The following is a 22558-nucleotide window of genomic DNA, read 5'->3' as shown; positions in this document are numbered from 1 at the left end:
GGCACCTTTGCCTTTGCCGTCGTCGTCCCCGTCGTCGCGTTGTCACGGTGGGAACCGTCAATCAACCTCACGTACGTCCGCGAACATGCATCGTTATCGTGTCGTGATAATCCGCGATAACGACAACTAGCAGCTGGTTCATTGTAAATCTCGCGTGAGCGGAGTGAAGTTGCCGAGGTTGAGATTTTTGGGATCCTACAATTTCTCTATTCGATAGCCAATCGGTATGCCCGATTAATCAATGTTACCAGGATATCGACATCGACCATCGACTCTACCATCTGTGTTCGTAATGTGTTCGATGGTTCGAAAACGCGTCGTACGATATATGGCGATGGTGTGCGATTGTTTGGTTTTTCGTCGCGCGTGAATGGCCGGAGAGGACGCGACGAAGGTGGACGTAGCGCTATTTCGAGACGCTTCTGTCTTCCACGCGACGACGACGACGACGAGATGATACGTGGTTGCGACCGTGCCAACTTTTGAGTACCGATATTTCGGGAGGATACGTGAACTATGCACTTAAAATGGCCTATACCATGATCTGGTGGAGTGGTTTGTTTGTTGTCGTTTGCATTTCATGGTGCGACACGTCTTCTAGCCATGGTAAGTGTAATCTGTTGTTGCGTACGTATTAGTCTATCAGTTCTTGTCTCTTTCTTCTTCTTTTTTTAAACTCAACATTTTTAAAAATATTTTTTTATATTTCTAATATTTTTTTTATATTTTTAACAAAACTATTATTGTTGTTATTATTTTCAGACTCGCCTATGGTTATCTTTGCCACACATAAGGATATTAGAATGGCCAATGTGTCTCGCAACAACAAAGTCAGTGTTGTTGTCAAAGATCTGTCGGAAGGCGCAGCACTTGATTTTTATTATGAGCGCGAGCTGATCTGCTGGTCAGATAGTGGCCTGGAGATGATACAATGTTCATTCTTCAATGGCACGTATACAGGCGAGAAAATAACTGTGGTGAACTCCAGTTTGATATCGCCCGATGGTCTTGCCTGTGACTGGTATACAGGCAAGCTGTATTGGACGGACGGCGAGAAGAATCGGATCGAGGTGACAAGTATCGATGGTCATCACAGGAAGGTGCTCTTCTGGACGGACATTTATCAGCCGCGCGCGATCGCCCTGGCGCCGATGCGGAATCTCCTCTTTTGGACCGATTGGGGCGACATACCTAAAATCGAGCGCGCCAGCATGGATGGTGATCCAAGTACGCGCGAGGTAATCGTGTCCGAGAACATATTCTGGCCGAACGGCCTAACGGTGGATTACGAAAGCGAACTCATCTATTGGGCGGACGGTAGATTGTCGTTCATCGCCGTGATGGATTACCACGGTCGCAGTAGACGCACGATAATTGGCCATGGTCTGGAATACCCGTTCGCCATCACCTTTTTCGAAAATCGGCTTTACTGGACCGATTGGAAAACTTGGTGTATCCACACGTTCGACATGCGCCAATCGCAATCACATCCGCGGGAGTTATTTCACGGCGAATATATACCTGGTACACTTATATGTAATATCTTGAGAGAAAGTATTTACTAAAATTCTTACTGACACATTATATTTGTCTTTTAAAATTATGCTTAGCATATTTTTGAATCAAGGATAACGTTTTTAATATTTGTATCAGTAGACTGTATATAGTAAATATATCTTTTCCGTGTTTGTTGCGATTTTTCATATATATTAATAAATTCTTACTTTGCTGTTTAGGAGATATTGAAGTCTGGGACGCGAGAAGACAGCCCTACGGTGATAATCCCTGCAGGGTGAACAACGGCAATTGTTCCCATCTGTGTTTACTAAGCATGGGAGAGCGCGGTTACAGTTGTGCTTGTCCTACGGGCGTCAAGTTGCTGGACCGTTACACGTGCGCCAAGGGACCGCAAGAGCTGCTGCTGATCGTTCAGCGAAACGAGATCTGTCGAATATCCCTGGATTCGCCCGATTACACCAACTTTGTCTTGCCGCTCACTGGCATCAAGCATGCGATCGCGATCGACTTCGATTCGGTGGACAAAATGCTGTATTGGACCGACGAGCAAGCTTGCGCCATCAGACGCGCCTATTTGGACGGATCGGGTCAGGAAGACGTAATCGTCGCGGAGGTTTGAATATTCTTCTTTTTGAAAATAATAGTTTTTTTTACATCTCATATTCTGTCTTCACAGCTATCTTTTTACGGTTCCTACAGGTGGTGAATCCGGACGGAGTCGCGATAGACTGGATCGCCCGCAATCTGTATTGGACCGACACCGGAACAGATCGGATCGAGGTGGCACGATTGAACGGCACCTATCGGCGTGTGTTGGTAAACGAAGATCTCATCGAGCCGCGGGCGATCGCAGTCGCGCCCGAGCACGGCTTGATGTTCTGGACTGATTGGAACGAGAAGCGGCCCAAGATCGAGCGTAGCCATCTTGACGGTACCGGGCGAGTAGCGATCATCACTAAGGACATCGTCTGGCCGAACGGCATCGCGTTGGACCTCGAGCGTGAAAAGATCTACTGGTGCGACGCCAAGACCGATAAGATCGAGATGTCCAATATGGACGGTACTGATCGGCGCGAGATTATCACCGACAATCTGCCGCACTTGTTCGGTCTGAGTCTGCTGGGCGATTATCTGTATTGGACTGATTGGCAGCGACGTAGCATTGATCGGGCGCATAAACTCACCGGCGGTGATCGGGAAGTCATCGTCGACCAGGTGCCTAACGTCATGGGACTGAAGGCCATACATCTCGGCCGACTAAGTACCAGCAAGTCGCCGTGCGCTCGCGACAACGGCGGTTGCAGCCATCTTTGTCTTAACAAGCCTCACAACAGGTACGATGGATATTGTCAGAACCGTATGAAAAATTCTTGGCAAGATCTTCCTCCATGCATATATATGTGTATGATGAATAAAATGTTTAGTTTGCGTATCGTGAATTTTATATTTAGAAATTGTAACATAAAATTTTAAACTTACAGATATGTTTGCGCCTGCCAGATCGGCTACGAATTAACCAAAGACAAGCGTACGTGCATCGTGCCGGAAGCCTTTTTGGTGTATGCTAGGAGAGAGAACCTCGGCCGAATCAGTATCGAGAATACCAATAACGATAATATTATACCTGTCACTGGTATCAAAGAAGCCAGGTTAGTACATCTGGAACATTTAATTGAATATTTTTAGATGAAATAATGTAAAATGTGTTAAAATGTTTATTTATATAAAAAAAGGAGCAAATCTACATTTTCTGCAAAGAAAGATTTTTCAAAGCGTTTGTAGTTTTTTTTAAAGACTGATTTTTATATTCGCCATTTAGTATATAATAATAAAATGCGCTGTTTTTCTGCATCTTAACTGCATTTCTTAATAGACAAACATGTTATTTATATTACTTGTTTTGCTTTCTCTAGCGCCTTGGACTTTGATTTACTCGAGAATCGTATTTATTGGACGGATGTTAAAATAAAAGCCATTACACGTGCCTTTATGAACGGATCGGACATGGAAAGGGTGGTCGATCTTGGCCTAGAATCGCCGGAAGGTCTCGCGTTAGATTGGATCGCGCACAATCTTTACTGGAGTGATACCAACATGCGTAGGATAGAGATGATCAGATTGGAAGGTGGCAGCAGGAAGGTACTCGTGTGGCAAAACCTCATCGAGCCCAAATCTCTAGCTCTAGATCCTGAGAAAGGGTGAGTCTATATTATCTGTATCATCTTTGAATATCTATCACGACTCGATAGAGTCTAGCTTGATCTTTATTTTCTTATCGCTAGCCACATGTACTGGGCCGAGTGGGGTAATTTCGGCAGTATAGAGAGAGCTTTATTGGACGGCACGCAACGACAGGTGACTGTCTCAAACATCGGCCGAGCGAACGGTCTGACCCTCGATCACGTTGCGCGCAAACTGTACTGGGCCGATGTCTCTACGCCCGCGATCGACTGTTACGATCTTCTTACACGAAAAAGAGAGGTGATTATCTCACGCGACATAGGCTATCCCTTCAGTATCACGCAGTATCGGAATTATATCTATTGGACTGACTGGAACACGGACGATATTGAGCGGGCGGATAAGCTCACCGGGGCGAACCGAACCAAACTCCACGACAAGCTGGAGTCAGTGACGGATCTGAAGGTGTTTCACGAATCGAGACAGGCCGGCTGGAACTCGTGCGCGATCACGAACGGTAATTGCAGCCATCTCTGCATCGCTCTACCGGGACCGAACAACGGCGGCGTCTCTGTTGCGCACAGATGCGCCTGTCCTACGCACTACACATTATCATCGGATAATCGGACATGCATAGCGCCCCGGCAGTTTATGATCTACAGTTTGCGCAACGCGATCGCGCGTTACCTGCCCAATCAGGCGGACGATTGCGCGGACGTAGTGCTGCGCGTGCCAGGCCTGAAGAACATCCGCGCGATCGAATTTGACCCGGTGACGCAGCACGTCTACTGGATCGATGGGCGCACCATGTCGATCCGCCGCGCCCTCGAGAACCGTACACAGCAGCAGCACAGTAGCAAGGTCGTGGTGTTCACCGGCGGAGCCGGGCATCCGTTCGATCTTGCGCTGGATCCGCTCGGTAGACTGCTCTTCTGGACCTGTAGCGAGAATGACGCCATCAATGTCACACGATTGGACAACGGTTCGGCCTTAGGTGTCGTGGTGAAGGGCGATGGCGAGAAACCACGTAATATCGCGATTCATTCGTTGCAACGATTGCTTTTCTGGACAGACGTGGGCAAGAGGATGCGAGTGATGCGCAGCAAGATGGATGGCAAGGAACGCCATATGATTGCCGGCGAGCTGTCGGAGCAGCCGACTGGCTTGACCGTCGACGCCGCGATGAACGTCGTCTATTGGGCTTACGGCAAACAGATTGAGTGTGCCGACTTCAATGGCAGCAATCGTAGAATTTTGGTGGCCACTGCCACTGAACAGAGTTCGCCAATCCATTTAGCTGTGCTTTACGACCATCTCTACTGGTACGATCGCGATCAGGTAAGTGATAATATTTCATTATTTTGCGTTTATTATTGGTATCTGTGGATATTGTTCCCTCTTTCCTCCAGAATTTGTACATTTATTTAACGTAATAAATCGGTAACAGGCAGTCCAGCGAGTCGATAAGACATCCGGCTCGAGTATCAAACAAAGCGCGCTGATGTCGACAAGCCGCGCGCTCACGGATCTCATCGCGGTTAACACGCCCGAGGACTCGCTCATGGAAACCCATGTGTGTAGCCCATTCAACGACTACGGCGGTTGCTCGCATTTCTGCATCGGCACCACCACTACCGGCGCCGACGACAGTGCCTCTGTGTCGCCGCGTTGCTCGTGCCCGCGATCCTTGGTTCTATCTGACGACAGTCGCACATGTCGTGCGGCCCCTGCTTGCGGAAATGACCATTTCACTTGCGCCGCGCCAAGCCCGGTCATAGGCAAAGACTGCATACCAGTCACTTGGAAGTGCGACGGTCAAACTGACTGTCCGGACGGCAGCGACGAGCTGGGATGTTTCTCGTGCACCCGCGAACAGTTCAGATGTCAGAGCCGCTGTATCGGTAAATATACATGTGTCTTTCGCCGTCATAATTCCGTTAATTTTGCGAATTTTTCAATGAAATTTGAAAAACATATTTTTTAAACATTATATCTTCAGAAAATTTCAAAAAATCGATTCTTTTTAACCCTTTAAAATAGTGCCTTAATTCAGGTACACATGAAAATCGAGAAATAAATCTTGTGTTTGCGTAGATATATCTTTTGTGTGTGATGGGTCGCCGCAATGCCCGGACGGATCGGATGAGGCGAATTGCTGCGAGTCCGGGCAATTTCAATGCCACAACGGCGTCTGTATCGCCGGGAGGTCCGTGTGCGACAACTGGGACGACTGTGCCGACGGTAGCGACGAGCTATCGTCAGTTTGTGCCGGTGCACGTCGAGATGGATTCAGAATCGGCAAAATGACTTATATCATCGTTATTCTGATAGTGGTGATCGTGGTCGCCGCGATCGTTTTAAGCTACTACTACTGCCGCAGAAGGTTATTTAACATTACATTAAATTATTTAGCATTATATATTAAATTTGTTAATATATTGTTATTATTATTATTATTATTATTATTATTATTATTATATTATATCATTATTTTTTTTAGGTTTACCGGAAACGAAGGTCTGCCCGATATATTGCATGATTCGGCGGGAGATCCGTTATCACCGAAACCAAACAATAATCGAGCGGTGAAGCCAATGTTCACTTCGCAGAAAAATAACAGGAAAGATGGCGTAGGAGCAGGGGGAGGTCTCAAAGCTGGGATGGAAACTGTGAGAATGTCCATGCTGAACGGGAGCAGTCTTGGCTCTAGCTACGATCGCAGTCATATCACAGGTAATGCATCTTTAAATTTCTTGAGAAGAAAAAACTGTGCAATTTTAGCAGAATTGCCCAATCCAAGTATATTTCAGTCTTAAAGCACCTGTAAAGCAAAAATTATATAAACTTTTTTTTCGCACTAATTAATAAATATTATTTCTTTTTTTTAAAGAAATAATATATTCTTAACCGTATTGGCTTTATTTTTATTTTTGTAAATATATTTTTTATGCTTTTTTTATACTTGAAATACGCCGAGTTACATTTCCAATCAATCCATTATTATTTTATTATAAGAATTATGTCTATATAAGCAATTCTTGTCTCATTGCAGGCGCGTCTAGCTCCACCAGGGGAAGTTCCGCGGGTGGATATCCTCAGGAGACACTGAACCCGCCGCCGAGTCCGGCGACCATCGCTAGCTCAACACGTTGCTCGAGTAGCAACGCGTCGCGATACAAGCCATATCGACACTATAGGAGTATCAATCAACCGCCACCGCCTACTCCGTGCAGCACCGATGTCTGCGACGAGTCGGACAGCAATTACCCGGCGCGTTACCGTTATGAAAGCGAGCCATTCCCGCCGCCGCCTACCCCGCGCTCCGTCTATCACAGCGACGCGGCGATCAGCTGTCCGCCGTCTCCCAGTTCCAGATCGTCCACGTATTTTAGTCCGCTACCGCCGCCGCCATCGCCAGTGCCTTGAGACGAGTCTCGACATAGAGACAAATAGCATTTTTAACGGACTTCAGTATTTCTTTTTTTACCCCTCGTTTTATTTATTCATTGACCGATATTAAACCATCGCACGCGAAAAATTCGACCAAGATAGTCATACGAGTGACTAGGCAGAGATCAAAAATTCAAATTATTTGTAATAAAATTAGACTTATAGCAATAATGTGTAAGATAGAAAGAGAACTCGTTAACGATCCTTTTTACGGGGAAAAATTTGTATTATTTTTTAACCTTTATCATAGGTAAAAAAAATTTTGACAATGAATAATCTTCCTTTAAGCTTTAAATATCCAACTGAAAGTTTGACATATGTATTAAAATTTTCCAGAAAGATCGCATATCGCAATACACTGACTGAACGTTAACTTGAGATATGTTTGGAAATAATCGTGTGTAGCTTAGATAGGATATTTTATATTATAATCATTTTATAGTTATATATGTAATGTTATTATATAAACATGTAATATATAATTTGATATTACATATATACATATATATTACATGATTTATTATAATGGCCTGTAATGTTTTAAACTCGAAAGCAACGAGGCAAGATTTTTAGACTGATATATAGAGGAAATATTATTTGCGTAAGTTACCTATATATTAATAATAATAATACCATCCGTGCCTACTATTTACATTTTCATAGTTTTCGATGTACAGAGGGAGAAACGTTCTATCTCACATGGTACTTTGTAAATACATACTTTAAGCGTAATTTTTTTTCTTTATATGAGATATTACACGCAGCATCACATTTGTAAAAAAGAAATGTATATGATCACATAAGGCAAAGTATGATCTGAGGCAGTATATCAGAAAAGTATTGAGTAATAAGTATATCTCGAGGAGGATACTCTCTTTTTTTTTTTTATCTATGGACGCTTTGCATTTATCTGTAGTTCAGTTTTTTAATTGTGATATCAAGATATATATCGTATTATTAATATCATATTATTTTGACTTATTATTATTATTATATTATTGTATTAATTGTATGTTATCTGCAATTTCATCGACACCAGTTAACCAAAGGCTGCGTCTCATATATATTTTATTGCTAAATTTATATATATATATAACACTTTTTATTTTTTTATATACTCTAAAAAACCTACGGTTTTATATATCATATTTCTAGGTCTTTCAACAAGTACATAGCTGCGATAAGAAAACGATACTTGCCTTTTATAGTATTTTATTATATTGTTAATTTTTCGCATTAATATTTCATTCGTTTGTTCGATTGTTTTTCATCGTTATCTTGTGAAATACATTTACTGTCGAACTCGACGAGATACCACATATATATATAAGGTTGCAGACTTTTTGTAAAATTAGCCGTTTCACAAAAAGACTTAGCTTTTTTTTTTTTTTGTAAAGTCGAGTCTCTTTGCAGAGGTTATAGAAATTTTATAGAGAGTTTTACAAAAACTTTAGATTTTTTGTAAAAAAGAGTGAATTTACAAAGAGTCTGCGACAGTCACACACGCACATAAACTAGACTGTAAACATCACGTAAACAGAGATTATTAAGTTAATTGTAAACTTAGCAATAATCGATGCGTTTTTGATGTACAATATTTATAATGTATATGTAAAAAGTGACGTATCGTCAGTCAATACATATACATTTGTTCCTGGCGTAAAGAAAACGATATATACGACAAGTGAACGAAAAAACTAATGCAGAAAAGATCAAATCTGTAAGGCTTCCGTATGTGACACCGCTTCACAAACTTCTGTTCGCATTTATTATGGCGACAAGAGAGGAATCTAAACTTTACACAATTACGCAGGTGAAAAATTCTACATCCTCGAAGCTTCAATTTGCGAGGCGGATTCGCTTTGCTCATTTGTCGTTCGTTTGTTCAGCATATACGCGCCTTGAGCGTAATCGTCGTTTTCGGGAAACTGTGCCATAAACCATACGATAGTCCTGTATGATATACGTAATCATATTTGTACAAAATCTGCAAGGACCTTTACCTCGCATTGCGATTTCGAAATGGCCTTGAGGGGAACAGAAGCGTTCTGATAAATGATTATTCTTACTCTTTCATTTGACATACGCGCGAAAGACTGAAAAATTTTACTGTCCATATTATTTTTACATCTTCACGTAGCTAACAGACGTGCGTGCGTTGTCTGTGTAACATATTTGTACAGCTAAAATAAAATTGTTTGTTAATGTAAAACATCTTCGCCGGAATTCTTTTCCTTCCTTCGACGCGATCAATCGATATGGAGACGATGGGGATGTCGAGCGATTTTGTCGCAATGACTTTATTTAATGCCAGATACTAAGAGAAAAACATCGAATAAATCGTTAAACGCGTCAATTATTTATCTGAAGCGAATAATGATATACTAAGGTAATATTTATTTCCATTTGTTGAGGGAGGAACCGCGATACTTGTTTGATGAACCCTCCCTCTCGTCTTGAGCTGCCAATTCTTCGTCCAATAGGAGTTCGAAGTTTCCCAGAGCTTCCGGGGAAGGTGATTTGTTCCATTTCACGCTAATCATCGTTCCAATCGTATTTAATTTGGCAAATATATTTTAGATCTTTCGTTATGAATATCTCGTAACTTACTCGGGCATACCGTCCGGAGGCAAAACCACCGATAGGATATTGTCGATTAGTTTGTATTTTAAGATCCTGTCGTTCACTGTTGTGGACGTTAGAGACGGCGAGGCGTTCACCTAGAAGCGAAAATTTAGCTATTTAAATATGCTCAAAATTTTTCAAGTTTGTAACAAAGCTTTTGCTTGCAAAGATTGAACAATTTTAAACAATTAATCGAGAAGGCTCGACAAAAAAGTATAACGATAACGAAATTAATTAAAATAAATAATTTCGTTGATAATAATCAAATAGAGCGACAAATTTGAGCTGGAGATCAATCACGTACTTCGATCAGCCACGGCTTCAATTTGTTGTCGATAATGATGTCGTATCCGTAACATTCGAAGCAATGCCGATCATTTGCCATCACCGGCGCCACCGCTTTCAACGAGTGTACGATGCACCAGGAAATGTTGGCGAACAGCTTCTCCGTGACCGCTTTACCGCGTGTGCTCTCCAAATACAAGCGCAGATTCTGCACGCTCAGCTTTCCACCGTGCTTGCTGTTATACTCGTCCTGAAATTTTTTTATTCGACGATCGTCCTGGATACACACGTACACACAGACACACACACACACATACACACATAGATAAAATACACAAATTATATACATAATTAATATTTTCTATCTTCGATAGAGAAAAACTTTTCTATCAAAAAATCTTAAAAGCGGTTTTTCCAAAAGTAGATTCGGAAAACTGTTTTACAAACCCATTACAGGACAATTAAATTTAACAGGATAATCTAGTTCTCCTAAAAATATCTCTGATTCAAAAATTTTTTATATGTTATCTGATTCTCGAGATATAAAGAGATTTATATGAAGATGCTTTCCAGAAATATCCTCGAAGAAACAATATGAGCACTGCAAAATTTCTATGCGGATCAAGGAAACGGGATACCTATTATTATTGTGAACAATTTGATAAGCATACAAAATGCATACGATACATACGCCATGCTTTTGTACAGACACATTCGTCAGATGCACGTACATGTTGTCGAGTTCTTGAACGCTGGTATCATATTTGACAGTGCAGAAACGACAGAATCCCAATTTGAAGAGATACGCTTTGAGTGGCCGAAACGATGTAATGAGAACGTACAATCGGAGATCAAATTTCTTGCTGCCAATCAGCAGCGGATTGTCAATGTATCTATTGTGGAAGAGACTGTTAGTCATCCTTACTGCCTGAAAATCTTGTTGAGATATATAACTGAAACCTAAGCAATCAATTACCTAGAAATGACATATGACTCCTTTGTCAAGTTGGGATTGAACGGGGTCTTCGCTTCGCGCGACCACTTTTTCAGTTTGCTCAGCTTGTTAATGAGGAATATTCCGGCGCCTTGTGATTTACCGCACGGCTTCATGATCCAAGTGCTCTGCGGAGATTTGCGATACTCTTCCACAAACATATTATAATCTACACAAAAACACAATATCTTTTTTGTATATAATTGCGAGAAAACGAATTACATAATTTGTTAAATTATTAAAAATTAGACACGAGGATTTAACAATAAATTTTCTGTATTTAGAAAAACCGCTTAATAAAATTAGAAAATTTTAAATCTTTTAAATAAAAAAATTCTTTTTCAAATTCGCTAAATTGTAGAATTTTTAATTAGATTCTACGCGATTTTTTTTATACAATCTAGTTTCTAAATATATAATTTTTAATTAATAAGTAATATATTTCGAAACTATTATTTCGAATATCTAATATTTCTGAAGAACGTCGGTTCACCTGCAGGTAAGACGAAGGTCACCGGTATGAAGTCTAGGTACAAGTATTTGCCTGGACCATCCGCGCGCTCTGCCAAAGGATTTCCTTCTCGTTCCAAATCCTTTCGATACCGCTTGATATTCTTCACCAGCAGATCCTTGCGCGTCAACTCGTAATGATTCGGGAAGTGATTGATCATTCTGGCACAATCAAACAACTTATTTTTTCAAAACTAGATGTTATATACAACAGACTTTTGATATTTTTTTCCAACACGCGATCTCCATTTTTTAAAAATATGGATCAAGTAAATTCTTTGATTGAAATTTTCAATTCTATTAATAATAATACAAAATATGTAATAATTATATAAAATTGATAGAAAAACTTCTAATTGAAAAGAGTTTATGTACTGATTGTCGTCCATCCTGTATCCGGTTTCGACGCTGAAGATATTTCTGCAGGATTGCGTCACGGCCCTACAATGAATCCACATGTAATAATAAAAGTATATAGAATAATGAAATCGTTATCGCGATTATTATAATCACCAATAAAAATTCCAATCATCCTCCGGACCCACTTGCGTCCAGCCGCGTTTCTCAAAATTATGCACGATCACGGACTTGTCCACGTCCGTGCAGAACGTGATCCTCGCCCGATCCATTCCGATGAATGGCACTCTATCGTCGTACGATCGCAAGCGTTAATATTTCTAACTGCTCTGCTCAAAACTAAAAAAGCTAAATATCCAAGATCTAAAAATACTGACGTACCGTTTAAATATGAATAAAAACATATGTAAAACAATAAAAAGAGCAATTTCTAATATCCTTCAAAAAAAAAATTCCTAAAAATCATCAATTTTTTATATCGCGTAAATAGACTAGCCCCTTAAGCTCCAAAACACAGTACTATGCTTATAAATTAAAAATAAGATAAGTTTATATAAACTTTTTAAACTCATGTTTGCAAAAATAATGGAGATTATAAGATAATAAGATAAAATATAGAGAGATTGTAAGTAATAGAGATGGAGAAGGAATATAAAATATAAAAAGTGGAATAAATTGTTTGGAAAAAACTAAAATAAACTCATTACCATTATAATCTTCATTATTTGTCCAGATAAGGCAAGTGAGGATGAACTCCACGGATGCGCTTGTGCCGAAGATCGAGCTTAGAAAATAGCGAAAGGAATCTCCGAAACGGCGAATATCATCAAATCTTACGGCCCTTTAATCGTTTCGAGCAGCATAATTAAACGGCTAAATTACTATCAACTGTCATTTACCTGCCGTAAACGGCGCAGGCATTCGAGCTCGCAGCTCGTTTGCTTTCCGCGGTTGTGTTCAACGCCATTCTCGAAAATTGCGAGCGGCATTGTTTGATCGATACGGTCGCTTATCGATTCTGATAAATATCTATATAGAGGCCGCTTTACAAACTTTTTAAATATATTTTGTTGTCAGTGTTAAATTGATATAACTATAACGTGAAATTTGAATCGGATTTGAATAAAGCCTTATCAGATTATGTGCATTAAAAATTGAAATTTGAAAAATATAACAACAAATTATATTAGCTAACATATCATTAATAGTACATTAAAAATAATTAAGAATTATTGACACTAACAAGGTTCTATGAGCGAGAAGTAATGCAAAAATTGTATCTATCATCATTAATTTAAAGATTCTAATAATTAAGAGTTATAGGAATATTAATAAATACAGTTTATTGGTTATAAATCCTTAAATATTGCAATATGTATATATATGTACACTAAATTCTAAACCAACCAGGCAATCCAGGTGCTTTATTAACTTTCACAAATTCCTGCAAATCTTGTTTAGATTCATTCATAGTTTTCTCATCTAATTCACTTTTTCTATCCTTGAATAGGTCGGGAAACACAAAGGATTGGTCTTTTGGCTAAAAGAAACAAATCAAATTTTCATTGTTATTAAAATTCTTCTCTGCAAAAGCAAAGAGATAGTTGCAAACTAACCAGTACAACATAAGCTATTTTTCTGTCATCCTCTTTAATAATGCAGCCCTGCAGCCGATCCTTCTTCGTCTTTCCCATTGCTATTCTCGTTCTCACATCAACAATATCAATATTGTAAATCTTTTCCAAGTAATTCTTTATGTCGTATTTAGTCATCTCCATCGAGCAATGGAATTGCACCACATTTGGAAGCTGCTTGCTTCCAGGCGCAATTAGTTTCATCCAGAAGTTTGGTAAAAATACTCTTAATTGAGGATTGCCTCTTTGATACAATGGATACCTGAATCAATTTGCATAGCAATTTTAAAGCATATAATTATCATTACAAAATAAATGATAAAATTCTATGTATAAAATCTCTCTCTCTCTCTCATATATTTTTAATATATTTTTATATAATATAAATAACTAATTAACTAATTAATATTTGTATATGCTTTTAATATATAATACTGATAAAAATGTATAATATTGTATTATAAAGAATTAAATTATGTAAAATTAGGTTAAATTTGGTTAAGTCATTCATCGAACAAGTTTTTCATTTTTAAAGTTTGACTCGTCAAGAATTTTCACTTAATTATCAGTTAAATATCACTGAGACTTACCATCGCGTTGACATTTTCTTTTACTGTACAATGATATATAAAACGTGGATTCAAATAACAACAGAGAATAAATCTCCGACAAGCTCTAGCTTTAACCTTCGGCCATCTTGTCACATCAACGCCATCTTGTCACATCAACGCCATCTTTTAGCATTCGACCGTATTAGGATGCTGTTTCATGACAGTCGATATGCCGATTCTTGATAACGTAATATGAACGTGTATATTCGCGGTTAAAAATGCCTGAAAGACAAAATTGGATACTTTCATTAAATATGATAGAATCCGCAATAAATACATTACAAAGGTATCGATTAAGTATATTTTTATCAAAATCTAGATAGAGCGTATTATTCTAAACATTTCCCCAACCTATATTATTCTACCCACCCAGAAAATGGTTGTCCTTGCATCACCTTTAGCAATGTTGTTAGTGGTCTAGTATAATACGTAAAATCTGTGGCGCGAATACTTCAAGATCCTTTACGCTCATCATCAACTCCAAGATTACGATCGGTATTGAGATGTATCGCGCGAATGTGAGTACAATTCTCTTTGCGAAAAATATTATTAACTCTTTGCATTGATTATATATTGAGACTAATGGAACAAGATAGACTCGCGGAGCGTACGCTTTGTAGCAAAATGGTCAGCCTCAGAGAGGAGACAGACTTCACCAGAATCACAATCAAGGAAGACAGACTGGCTCCATGAATCAAATACCAATGACAATCTCGGAGCAGTTTAGACAATCGTGGCTCACAGCTATAATTGGATCCATCATGTTTGCCACTGGGATGTGCCTTCTATTTTGGAATGAGGTTTGCGAATGATATAGTACTTCTGTAATGTTACTCGAAAACTCGATTCCGCATCCTGTTTTTCTTTTTCTTTTTCTTTTTTTTAAGGGAAGAGCCGTGAAAGTGGCACATTCTTTAGACGAGGCTTTACGCAATGTTGCTGTGCTTCCTAATTCAATGGTACTGTCACCTGAGCATGAAGGCCGCTTGGTACATCTATCGGGACCTTTGATGGTTTTTGAACCACTAACCGAGCCAGATTATGGAGTTGTTATGTCCAGCGTGAAATTAAAAAGAAGAGTTCAGATGTATCAGTGGATTGAAATCGAGGAGGAACAAAGGTGTGAATAATATAAGACAGCAATCAGTATATCATACAAAAATAAAAATTTTACCAGTGGATTATTGCACATAAAATAAACATTATATTGTTTATTAACACATATTCAAAATTGAATCTTTTGATTTTTATTGTTAGTTTTGGTGGAATAACAGAGGATGAAAAGCACTACTATTATACAACAGAATGGAAGGACAAACTTGTAGACTCTGACCATTTCTATATTCGTACCAACCATGATAATCCAAAGGAAATGCCAATCAAGAGTCAGATACAGATCGCGGACGAAGTGAAGATCGGCGCATTTACGCTCAGCATGGAATTGAAAAAAAAATTTAATGATTTTGTGGAGATTACGAGTGATGAGAGACCAGAACGAAAGGACATTAAGATGCACTCTGGACTGTATTATCATAGCGCAGATTTATGGAATCCACAAGTATGTCATTTATTAGAAGTTTTCTTTTCTCAAAACTATAAGAAAAAATTACTAAGATATGTATAATTAAATAATCATAAGTGAAGGTTTTAAGCAGAAAAAAACTTCTATCTATTCACAATTTCTTTCGAAAAAAATTGGATATGAATATATATATATATATTTTAATTTCCAGTTAATAGAACATTTTTGACATTTTATCATGTTCGAATATCTACATTTCCATTTGTATTATTTCTTTAAAAAATTTTTATGTTGTTTCCTTTTTTTATAATTAAATTATTATTACAGTAAACTCCGTTTGTAGGTGGGTGATATCAGAATACAATTCTCTTATGCAGGAAAGAGCGGTGACATTTACTCAGTGGTTGGCTTGCTAGAGAAAAATACTATCAAGCCATATTATGCATCTCATGGTGAAGAGATTTTGCTTCAACGAAAGCACAAAATGTCAGTGGATCAGATGTTCCATTTAGAGCATGTGAACAATTACTGGCGAACCTGGACCATTAGGTACAATATGTTTGATAAAAATAAATAAAAATATCACTACATCAACTCATATCATTTTTTAAATTAATTAACAATATAATCTTTTTAATTGTACAATATGATCAAATAATATTGTTTCTATTACAGAGGACTTGGCTGGTTGGTTCTATTTGTGGCCGCAACATGTTTAGCAAATATACTAAAAACCATTATATTAAATTCGACTTTCCTTTGTGGAATAATAGCAGTCGAGTCTTTAACTATGTCAGTTTCCATGTCCATCAGTTTACTGGTGATCGGCTTCGCTTGGGTGTGGTATCGACCGATAATCGGTCTCTGTTTAGCGTTAGCATCCGTTCTGCCATTTATTTATTCGACAGTGACGTCAGGATCTTCGTCTCAGCAGCATGATAATTATAGAAGGTTATAAATTATATATATACATGTATATATGTGTCTCCTTCCTGTATTTCTGTTTTAAATGTCAATAATAAATACCAATTTTACATGCAATTATCGATACAAAGTTAGTTTTGTTTTTACAATATTTTTCATTCATTTTTGTTTTTTTCAATCGTTTAGAACATTTATTGTCATCATTAAGATGTATAGTACAAATTATATCGATAATTTGATTAAATATATTGTGTAGTGTTGTTTTCAAACGTAATTTCTAATTTATGATAATAAGATATGATAAATTATGTATTTATTATATTTTATGTAAAATATATAAAATTTATATATAAACATAATGTGATTATGAACTATTTTAGAACATTTTTACTGATCCATCTAGCAAGATATATGCTGCTAGAATATTTCAACTATCATTCTTAAGCAATATAATATATAATAAAAAATATTTGTGCAGATTATAATTTATTATTAGCATAGACATATAGATATATAGACATATAGATCCTTTGAACTCTTTCGAAAATAGCTTTTGAAAAACGGAAGTGCACCCAATGATACCAACCGAATTCGTTACAAGTTTTTCTTCCTCTAGATAGTTTTTTTTTTTTATTTTTGCCGAGTTGGCCAGCTTGGCTCGATGTAAAAAAAAGAATGCGATCAACATCGCCTAAACGTCAAGAGCGAAGATGGCGGCGAATGGCGGTGTACGTCTGCTGCTCCTTGTAGTTCTTTGTATTTTTCCCACGGAATTATGCAACGGCGCGGCGACGGACATCGAGTTGGATGCCAAGGCGCAGCTGTTGCACCGGCTAGACAGCCTCAATCTTCTCCTCTATACTTTTCTACTGATCTTAACCGTTCTAACGATATGGATGTTCAAGCACCGCCGCCTCAGGTTCCTCCATGAAACTGGTCTGGCTGTCATTTACGGTGAGTCGTCTGCTATCGACGATTTTCAACGTGTTTCTAGTCACAGGAATCGCGAATGACACAGCAAACATCCCTTGTCACATACCTTTAAAACATTTTGTTCATCCATGGAACGAGTAAAATTTTGTACGTTTGTTTCGTCTTTAATCTTATCTTTTTCATGGTGGTTTTTCATTCTTTCTCTAAAACGTTATATATAACTCTCTTTAAAATTATTTTTTTCCCTCAAAAATCAATCTATAGGAATTAAATACTTTAGACTATATAATTCATTATCACTAATGATATGAATAATGATGTAAAAGTATTTTTTACATACTTAAAAGTCCTGAAATTCTGATAGAACAATTATAAAGCAGTGAGGTTCTTAGAAGATAGTCTTTAAAGTACTTGGATATTTAAGGATTAATAGTGTTAAGTAAAGTTGCTGTGCTAGATTGATAGTGTTAAGTAAAATTGTTGTGTTTTTACTGTTAATTTTAATGACTTGTTTAAATTAAAGATTTGCAAACTGCTTTGCAATTTATTTTTATTTTGAAATTTGCTTTTTATAGGTTTAATCATAGGAGCGATAATACGCTATGGTTTCACGACGAGCAGTACTATTCTGCACATGCCAGTGGTTCCAGACAACACAAGCAAGTACAATCAGTCTGTACCGCCAGACTCGTTGTGGCTACGTTTTCCCGAGGACAAAGGAGGCGGTATCGTGAAAAACAAAACATTTGCATACTCGTTCCGTGGCGAAATCTACAAGGAAGATAATGAAATCGACCTGAAGGTAAATGAGTCATTCGTGACAATGACACAAATTATTTATCTAAAGATAGCTGTTCTTATCTGCTAGTTTTCAAGTTATCGAAATAAAGTTATTATAATTTTCAATCGATATTATGTAACATTTATCATTGCAGGCAACTTTTGATCCTGAAATATTTTTTAATATTATACTACCTCCCATCATTTTCCATGCGGGATACAGTTTGAAGCGGGTAAGTATATCGTTTTGCTTCTTTATCAAGAGATTGAGTCGCATAATGAAATGTGCAAAACATTCTCTAGTTCTTATCTGTTTAATTTTTACTTACAATGAATTTTTACAGAGATACTTCTTCAGAAATCTGGGTGCAATTCTTATGTATGCTCTGATAGGAACCTCTATATCAGCTTTTGTTGTTGGGTAAGCTTTTCAATTAATTTTTGTCGTTATTTTATTATCCTCTTTGTAGATATTTAGGGGAAAGCGCAGTTTCTGTATAGTTATTTTATATTTTATTTATTATTATATTTATTCTATATTTAGGAAAAAAAGCTTAGCCGTTAGCGGACACTTAGCAACAAGAGAAATATCGTCTTTATAAAAGCTGTCGCATATCGTAACGCGTATAGGTCATATTTTGATTGAGCTTATCTATTTCTTCTTTGCACCACTCGTTACGAATAAAAGAACCAACGTGTTTTTCTTTTAACGATTCGCTCATGAATCATTCTCTGATAAGGCGAACAATTATCTTTGCAGAGCTCTGATGTACGCCTTCGTGCAACTGATACCGCATCTCTCCACGTCGTTCACGTTTCTCGACACTCTATACTTCGGCGCTCTGATATCTCCCACGGATCCCTTGACGATAATATCCATCTTTAATGACTTACACGTGGACGTTAATCTGTACGCTCTGGTCTTTGGTGAAAGTGTATTGAACGATGCGGTCGCCATTGTACTTAGCGGGTGAGCAAGTGCAAGATATTCCTTAATACAAGCAGCGATGTAATGCAAGTGTATAATATTGAAAACATATCTTGATGCCTTAGCTCGATACAGAACTATGCCGAGCGATATCAGTCGGGATCAGGCGGTTTCGAGACAGTGGCATTCTTCCAGGCGTTTGGAGACTTTGTAGGAATATTCAGTCTGTCTTTGTTCATCGGTGCTACCATGGGTTGCATTACCGCCTTACTGACAAAGTTTACCAGGGTGCGGGACTTCCCTCTCTTAGAGTCGGCGTTATTTGTCCTAATGTCCTATAGTACGTTCTTAATCGCTGAAGCTACCGATCTTACAGGTAATTTTTATTAATTAATATTTTAATTATTTTTTTAAATTCTTTTTCGGAAAGTTAAGTATCTTTATCTAGAAACTGATCTTCTGTCTAATACAAATGCTCTTATCAAATTTTAGGCGTGGTCGCTGTTCTATTCTGTGGAATTTGCCAGGCTCATTATACGTACAACAATCTGAGTCCGGATTCGCGCCAGCGCACGAAACAGCTGTTTGAACTACTGAATTTCTTAGCCGAGAACTTCATATTCAGTTACATCGGCGTCTCGATGTTCACCTTCCCGAAGCACCATTTCGATCCCGGCTTCATCTTTGCGGGATTTGTATCCTTATTTATATGCGAGATGTATCAGCATCACTGGACATCCTGATGAGCTTTTCGTTCATTTCAAGATTTTGCGACATGTAATACTCGATTATCGGGATACATTATTGATGAGAATTTGAAATATCAATATCCTTGACGTACTGTCTTCAGTTGTGTGCGTTATTGGGTCGTGCGGCTAACGTGTATCCGTTATCTTTCATCTTGAATCTAGCGCGAAAGCCAAAGATATCGTTGAATTATCAGCACATGTTATTCTTCGCGGGATTACGCGGCGCCATGAGTTTCGCCCTCGCCATCAGGAACACCGTGTCAGATGCTAGACAGGCTATGCTCACTACAACGAGTTTGATCGTTATACTGACGGTTATTCTGCAAGGTGGTGGAACGACGCAATTTTTAAGCTGGTTCAATATTCCGTGAGTATATAAATCACTTAAATGTGACTCTCGTAATTTATCATTTCAATTATTATTTTTCATTGTTATTCAATCGATTGCGAATATCGGATTGCTCAAGAAGAATTTTTGTTTTTTTTTTGTTTGTTTTTTTTTTAATTTCATCAATCTCAAAAGTATACAAGAGAAAGAAAAAAACGAAAAACGAATTTTTTTCAGTAATCTAATTCATTGTTACTTATTTCCATTCAAATGATAAAAATTTATTATACAACATGTTTTACTGCTGTTTAAATTCTTACATTTGTAGAGTTGGAGTAGATGAAGAAATAGAAGGGCTCTCTCACAATGGAACACGTAATGTAAGTATGATATGATTCTTGTCCACGATAAACGTACCACTTCGAACTAGTATTATGTAGATAATACAGAATTAGCTGCGTTTTTATGCTATCTCTACACAGACAATATACATTAATATATTAGCTGCACATATATATACATGCATATATGTATATGCAACGTGCGCGTCGCGACATAGTAATAATATTTAACAAATATATATTAATATGTTCATATGTTTGTACAATCTCGGCACTATATACATGACTCTAAACATAATTTGTACTGATAATTGCGATAAACACTTTGATGCAACAAGATTATGCATGAATGAAGCAATACTCTTATGCTCGATTAGTATTGAATTGATAATTATTTAGTCGTCCGTATTTTCGATAATATACACGTGATAAAAAAATAATTATATATAGGAAAAAACTGCATGTCTAATGAATAAACGGGTACTTAAACTAACGAGTATAAGGTCTGCTTTGGGTAGACTTGTGCATGTAAACTGAATTACTTCGTCGTTTCCGCGTAGAGTCCCTTTTCTTTCACAGTATCGCTTTTATCTAGATGTACAAATCGCTGGACACTGTCGGGATGCGTACTAATCAGCTGAATCTCTTCGTTAATTGCACTAAGAACTTAAAAAAGTTTCGTTTTATGTTCCCATTATTTTACTGTTCCTTTAGAAAATGATACCGAAGTACCCTGTAGACTCGAAAAATTAATTAGTGTAGAATTGATTATCGAAATTGGCGCAATATTGGTGAGCTCGATTTTTCGATCCTGCAAATGTGAAAAAATGATCTTACATGAAGCAAGCATTTTCTGACAATTAAAAGTACGCTTCAAGAGTTTCGCAAAATAATTGTTCGATTTCACGTTAAGATTGCATTTTTCTGCAGATTGAAGAAAATTAGGAAATTCGTGTAAAACGGCACTCTCACCGAAATTGCATCCTGTACATCCGAATTCGCATCGCCAAGCATGATCATTATGTCACTCTGTAACCCTCGATTTGTTAATATATAGTTCGCGTCTAATAACGAACGCTCTGCCTTTTATAAGACAATTTAATTTATCAATGTTGATAGTCTGGCGGCGAGGTTGGCTACGGTGATCTGGACGTACGTAGGAAAAGAAGTCTGCCGGTACGTTATCACAATTAAAGATTGACTGACACACATACACACCGTCTTTCTCTTTGTTAAACGATTTCAGAGTTTAGATAAATTGACTTTTTTTCTGCATTCCAAGTTTCCAATGACGCACTCACATCTCGCAGATTGATTCGTTATCCACGCAAGCATATGAGACGTATTGATATATATATATATACACATGTATAAGCATATATATATAACTCACTGTATATAATATAACCCACATAGCACGATATAAAACATTCTTTTTTGTAAAATTGCATGTACAACGAGATGTGTTGCTGGAAGGAGCATTTTTTAAAAATCGAATTAGACGTATTTTATTACCGTAGCATGCGAACGTAGATACTTTTTTTATATTGTATGATTTGATAAATTCTCTCCAATGTATATGAAAGCTGCAGCTTTATTTCATTAATTGAACTCATCGATTGCACGTATCTCTTTGGTTGTTTTTTTTTTTTTTCAGTATGGTTTTTGTTATCCATTCTGTATGTCGAAGAGTAGCTGGAGAACATGGAGTTTACATTTCATTAACAAGTATCTACACAGACATTAGTATGGGACAGCATAATCATGAGAGATAAATAAAGCATGTGTTTTTATAACTCATAGTACGAATAAGAATAAGGTAACTCGGCACACACAGATACAAGAGGAAAAGAATATTATTAATATATAGTTATTATCGATATCGTTT

General features: G+C 37.7%; 5 protein-coding genes across 9 annotated transcripts in view; 3 read left to right on the top strand and 2 right to left on the bottom strand.

Annotated features, from left to right (window-relative positions):
* Nucleotides 1-339: 339 nt before the first annotated feature.
* On the top strand, nt 340-9361 carry LOC115244030 (low-density lipoprotein receptor-related protein 6). The gene is made up of 11 exons (XM_029821390.1): nt 340-606; nt 763-1524; nt 1737-2131; nt 2218-2852; nt 3000-3167; nt 3432-3716; nt 3801-5037; nt 5147-5600; nt 5794-6082; nt 6200-6432; nt 6752-9361. Exons 1-11 carry the CDS (start codon nt 528-530, stop codon nt 7123-7125), a joined length of 4911 nt encoding a protein of 1636 aa, XP_029677250.1. The 5' UTR covers nt 340-527; the 3' UTR covers nt 7126-9361.
* Nucleotides 8527-13075, bottom strand: LOC115244054 (probable tubulin polyglutamylase TTLL1). The gene is made up of 9 exons (XM_029821434.1): nt 12628-13075; nt 12077-12208; nt 11939-12004; nt 11547-11725; nt 11036-11222; nt 10751-10952; nt 10079-10309; nt 9760-9869; nt 8527-9684 (listed from the first exon to the last, which is right to left on the bottom strand). The coding sequence occupies exons 2-9, from the start codon at nt 12190-12192 to the stop codon at nt 9546-9548; spliced, it is 1230 nt and encodes a 409-aa protein (XP_029677294.1). The 5' UTR covers nt 12193-12208; nt 12628-13075; the 3' UTR covers nt 8527-9545.
* Nucleotides 13076-13084: 9 nt separating this feature from the next.
* Nucleotides 13085-14286, bottom strand: LOC115244081 (39S ribosomal protein L23, mitochondrial). The gene is made up of 3 exons (XM_029821470.1): nt 14145-14286; nt 13537-13816; nt 13085-13460 (listed from the first exon to the last, which is right to left on the bottom strand). Exons 1-3 carry the CDS (start codon nt 14156-14158, stop codon nt 13311-13313), a joined length of 444 nt encoding a protein of 147 aa, XP_029677330.1. The 5' UTR covers nt 14159-14286; the 3' UTR covers nt 13085-13310.
* An 18-nt stretch (nt 14287-14304) lies between these two features.
* On the top strand, nt 14305-16728 carry LOC115244064 (transmembrane protein 43 homolog). Of its 2 annotated transcripts, XM_029821447.1 has the most exons (7): nt 14318-14451; nt 14539-14683; nt 14786-14965; nt 15053-15285; nt 15423-15723; nt 16031-16236; nt 16363-16727. In XM_029821447.1, exons 2-7 carry the CDS (start codon nt 14669-14671, stop codon nt 16643-16645), a joined length of 1218 nt encoding a protein of 405 aa, XP_029677307.1. In that variant the 5' UTR covers nt 14318-14451; nt 14539-14668; the 3' UTR covers nt 16646-16727. The 2 variants fall into 2 exon arrangements, with proteins under 2 accessions (XP_029677315.1, XP_029677307.1); XM_029821455.1 differs by having other exon boundaries at nt 14305-14683; nt 14762-14965; nt 16363-16728.
* Nucleotides 16729-17114: 386 nt separating this feature from the next.
* Nucleotides 17115-22558, top strand: part of LOC115244036 (sodium/hydrogen exchanger 7) — a 12444-nt gene continuing 7000 nt past the window's right edge. Inside the window, exons 1-10 of one of the 4 annotated variants that reach the window (XM_029821423.1) lie at nt 17115-17565; nt 18120-18346; nt 18480-18557; nt 18669-18745; nt 19085-19294; nt 19378-19628; nt 19745-19947; nt 20103-20368; nt 20658-20709; nt 21790-21846. In XM_029821423.1, coding sequence (XP_029677283.1) covers nt 17322-17565; nt 18120-18346; nt 18480-18557; nt 18669-18745; nt 19085-19294; nt 19378-19628; nt 19745-19947; nt 20103-20368; nt 20658-20709; nt 21790-21846 — 1665 coding nt within the window. In that variant the 5' untranslated portion in view covers nt 17115-17321. The remainder of the gene's footprint in view (nt 17566-18119; nt 18347-18479; nt 18558-18668; nt 18746-19084; nt 19295-19377; nt 19629-19744; nt 19948-20102; nt 20369-20657; nt 20710-21789; nt 21847-22558) is intronic. The other 3 variants (XM_029821402.1, XM_029821409.1, XM_029821414.1) reach the window with 3 other exon arrangements.

This window comes from Formica exsecta, unplaced genomic scaffold (genome assembly GCF_003651465.1).
Source record: "Formica exsecta isolate Colony F162 unplaced genomic scaffold, ASM365146v1 scaffold120, whole genome shotgun sequence".
NCBI classification, from domain to species: domain Eukaryota; kingdom Metazoa; phylum Arthropoda; class Insecta; order Hymenoptera; family Formicidae; genus Formica; species Formica exsecta.
This window is presented reverse-complemented; position numbering and strand designations above follow the sequence as displayed.

Bases quoted from the DNA above. Each gene is read 5' to 3' on its own strand.
- LOC115244030 (XM_029821390.1), top strand. From the start codon at position 528: ATGGCCTATACCATGATCTGGTGGAGTGGTTTGTTTGTTGTCGTTTGC. The intron at 2,853-2,999 runs GTACGATGGATA...TTAAACTTACAG, and splicing joins CTTAACAAGCCTCACAACAG to ATATGTTTGCGCCTGCCAGA. The intron at 5,038-5,146 runs GTAAGTGATAAT...AATCGGTAACAG, and splicing joins ACTGGTACGATCGCGATCAG to GCAGTCCAGCGAGTCGATAA.
- LOC115244054 (XM_029821434.1), bottom strand. From the start codon at position 12,192: ATGGATCGGGCGAGGATCACGTTCTGCACGGACGTGGACAAGTCCGTG. The intron at 12,005-12,076 runs GTGATTATAATA...GATTCATTGTAG, and splicing joins GATGATTGGAATTTTTATTG to GGCCGTGACGCAATCCTGCA. The intron at 9,870-10,078 runs GTACGTGATTGA...TTTCGCTTCTAG, and splicing joins TGAAGCCGTGGCTGATCGAA to GTGAACGCCTCGCCGTCTCT.
- LOC115244081 (XM_029821470.1), bottom strand. The intron at 13,461-13,536 runs GTTAGTTTGCAA...TGTTTCTTTTAG, and splicing joins AAATAGCTTATGTTGTACTG to CCAAAAGACCAATCCTTTGT.
- LOC115244064 (XM_029821447.1), top strand. The intron at 15,286-15,422 runs GTGTGAATAATA...TTTTATTGTTAG, and splicing joins GAAATCGAGGAGGAACAAAG to TTTTGGTGGAATAACAGAGG. The intron at 16,237-16,362 runs GTACAATATGTT...TTTCTATTACAG, and splicing joins TGGCGAACCTGGACCATTAG to AGGACTTGGCTGGTTGGTTC.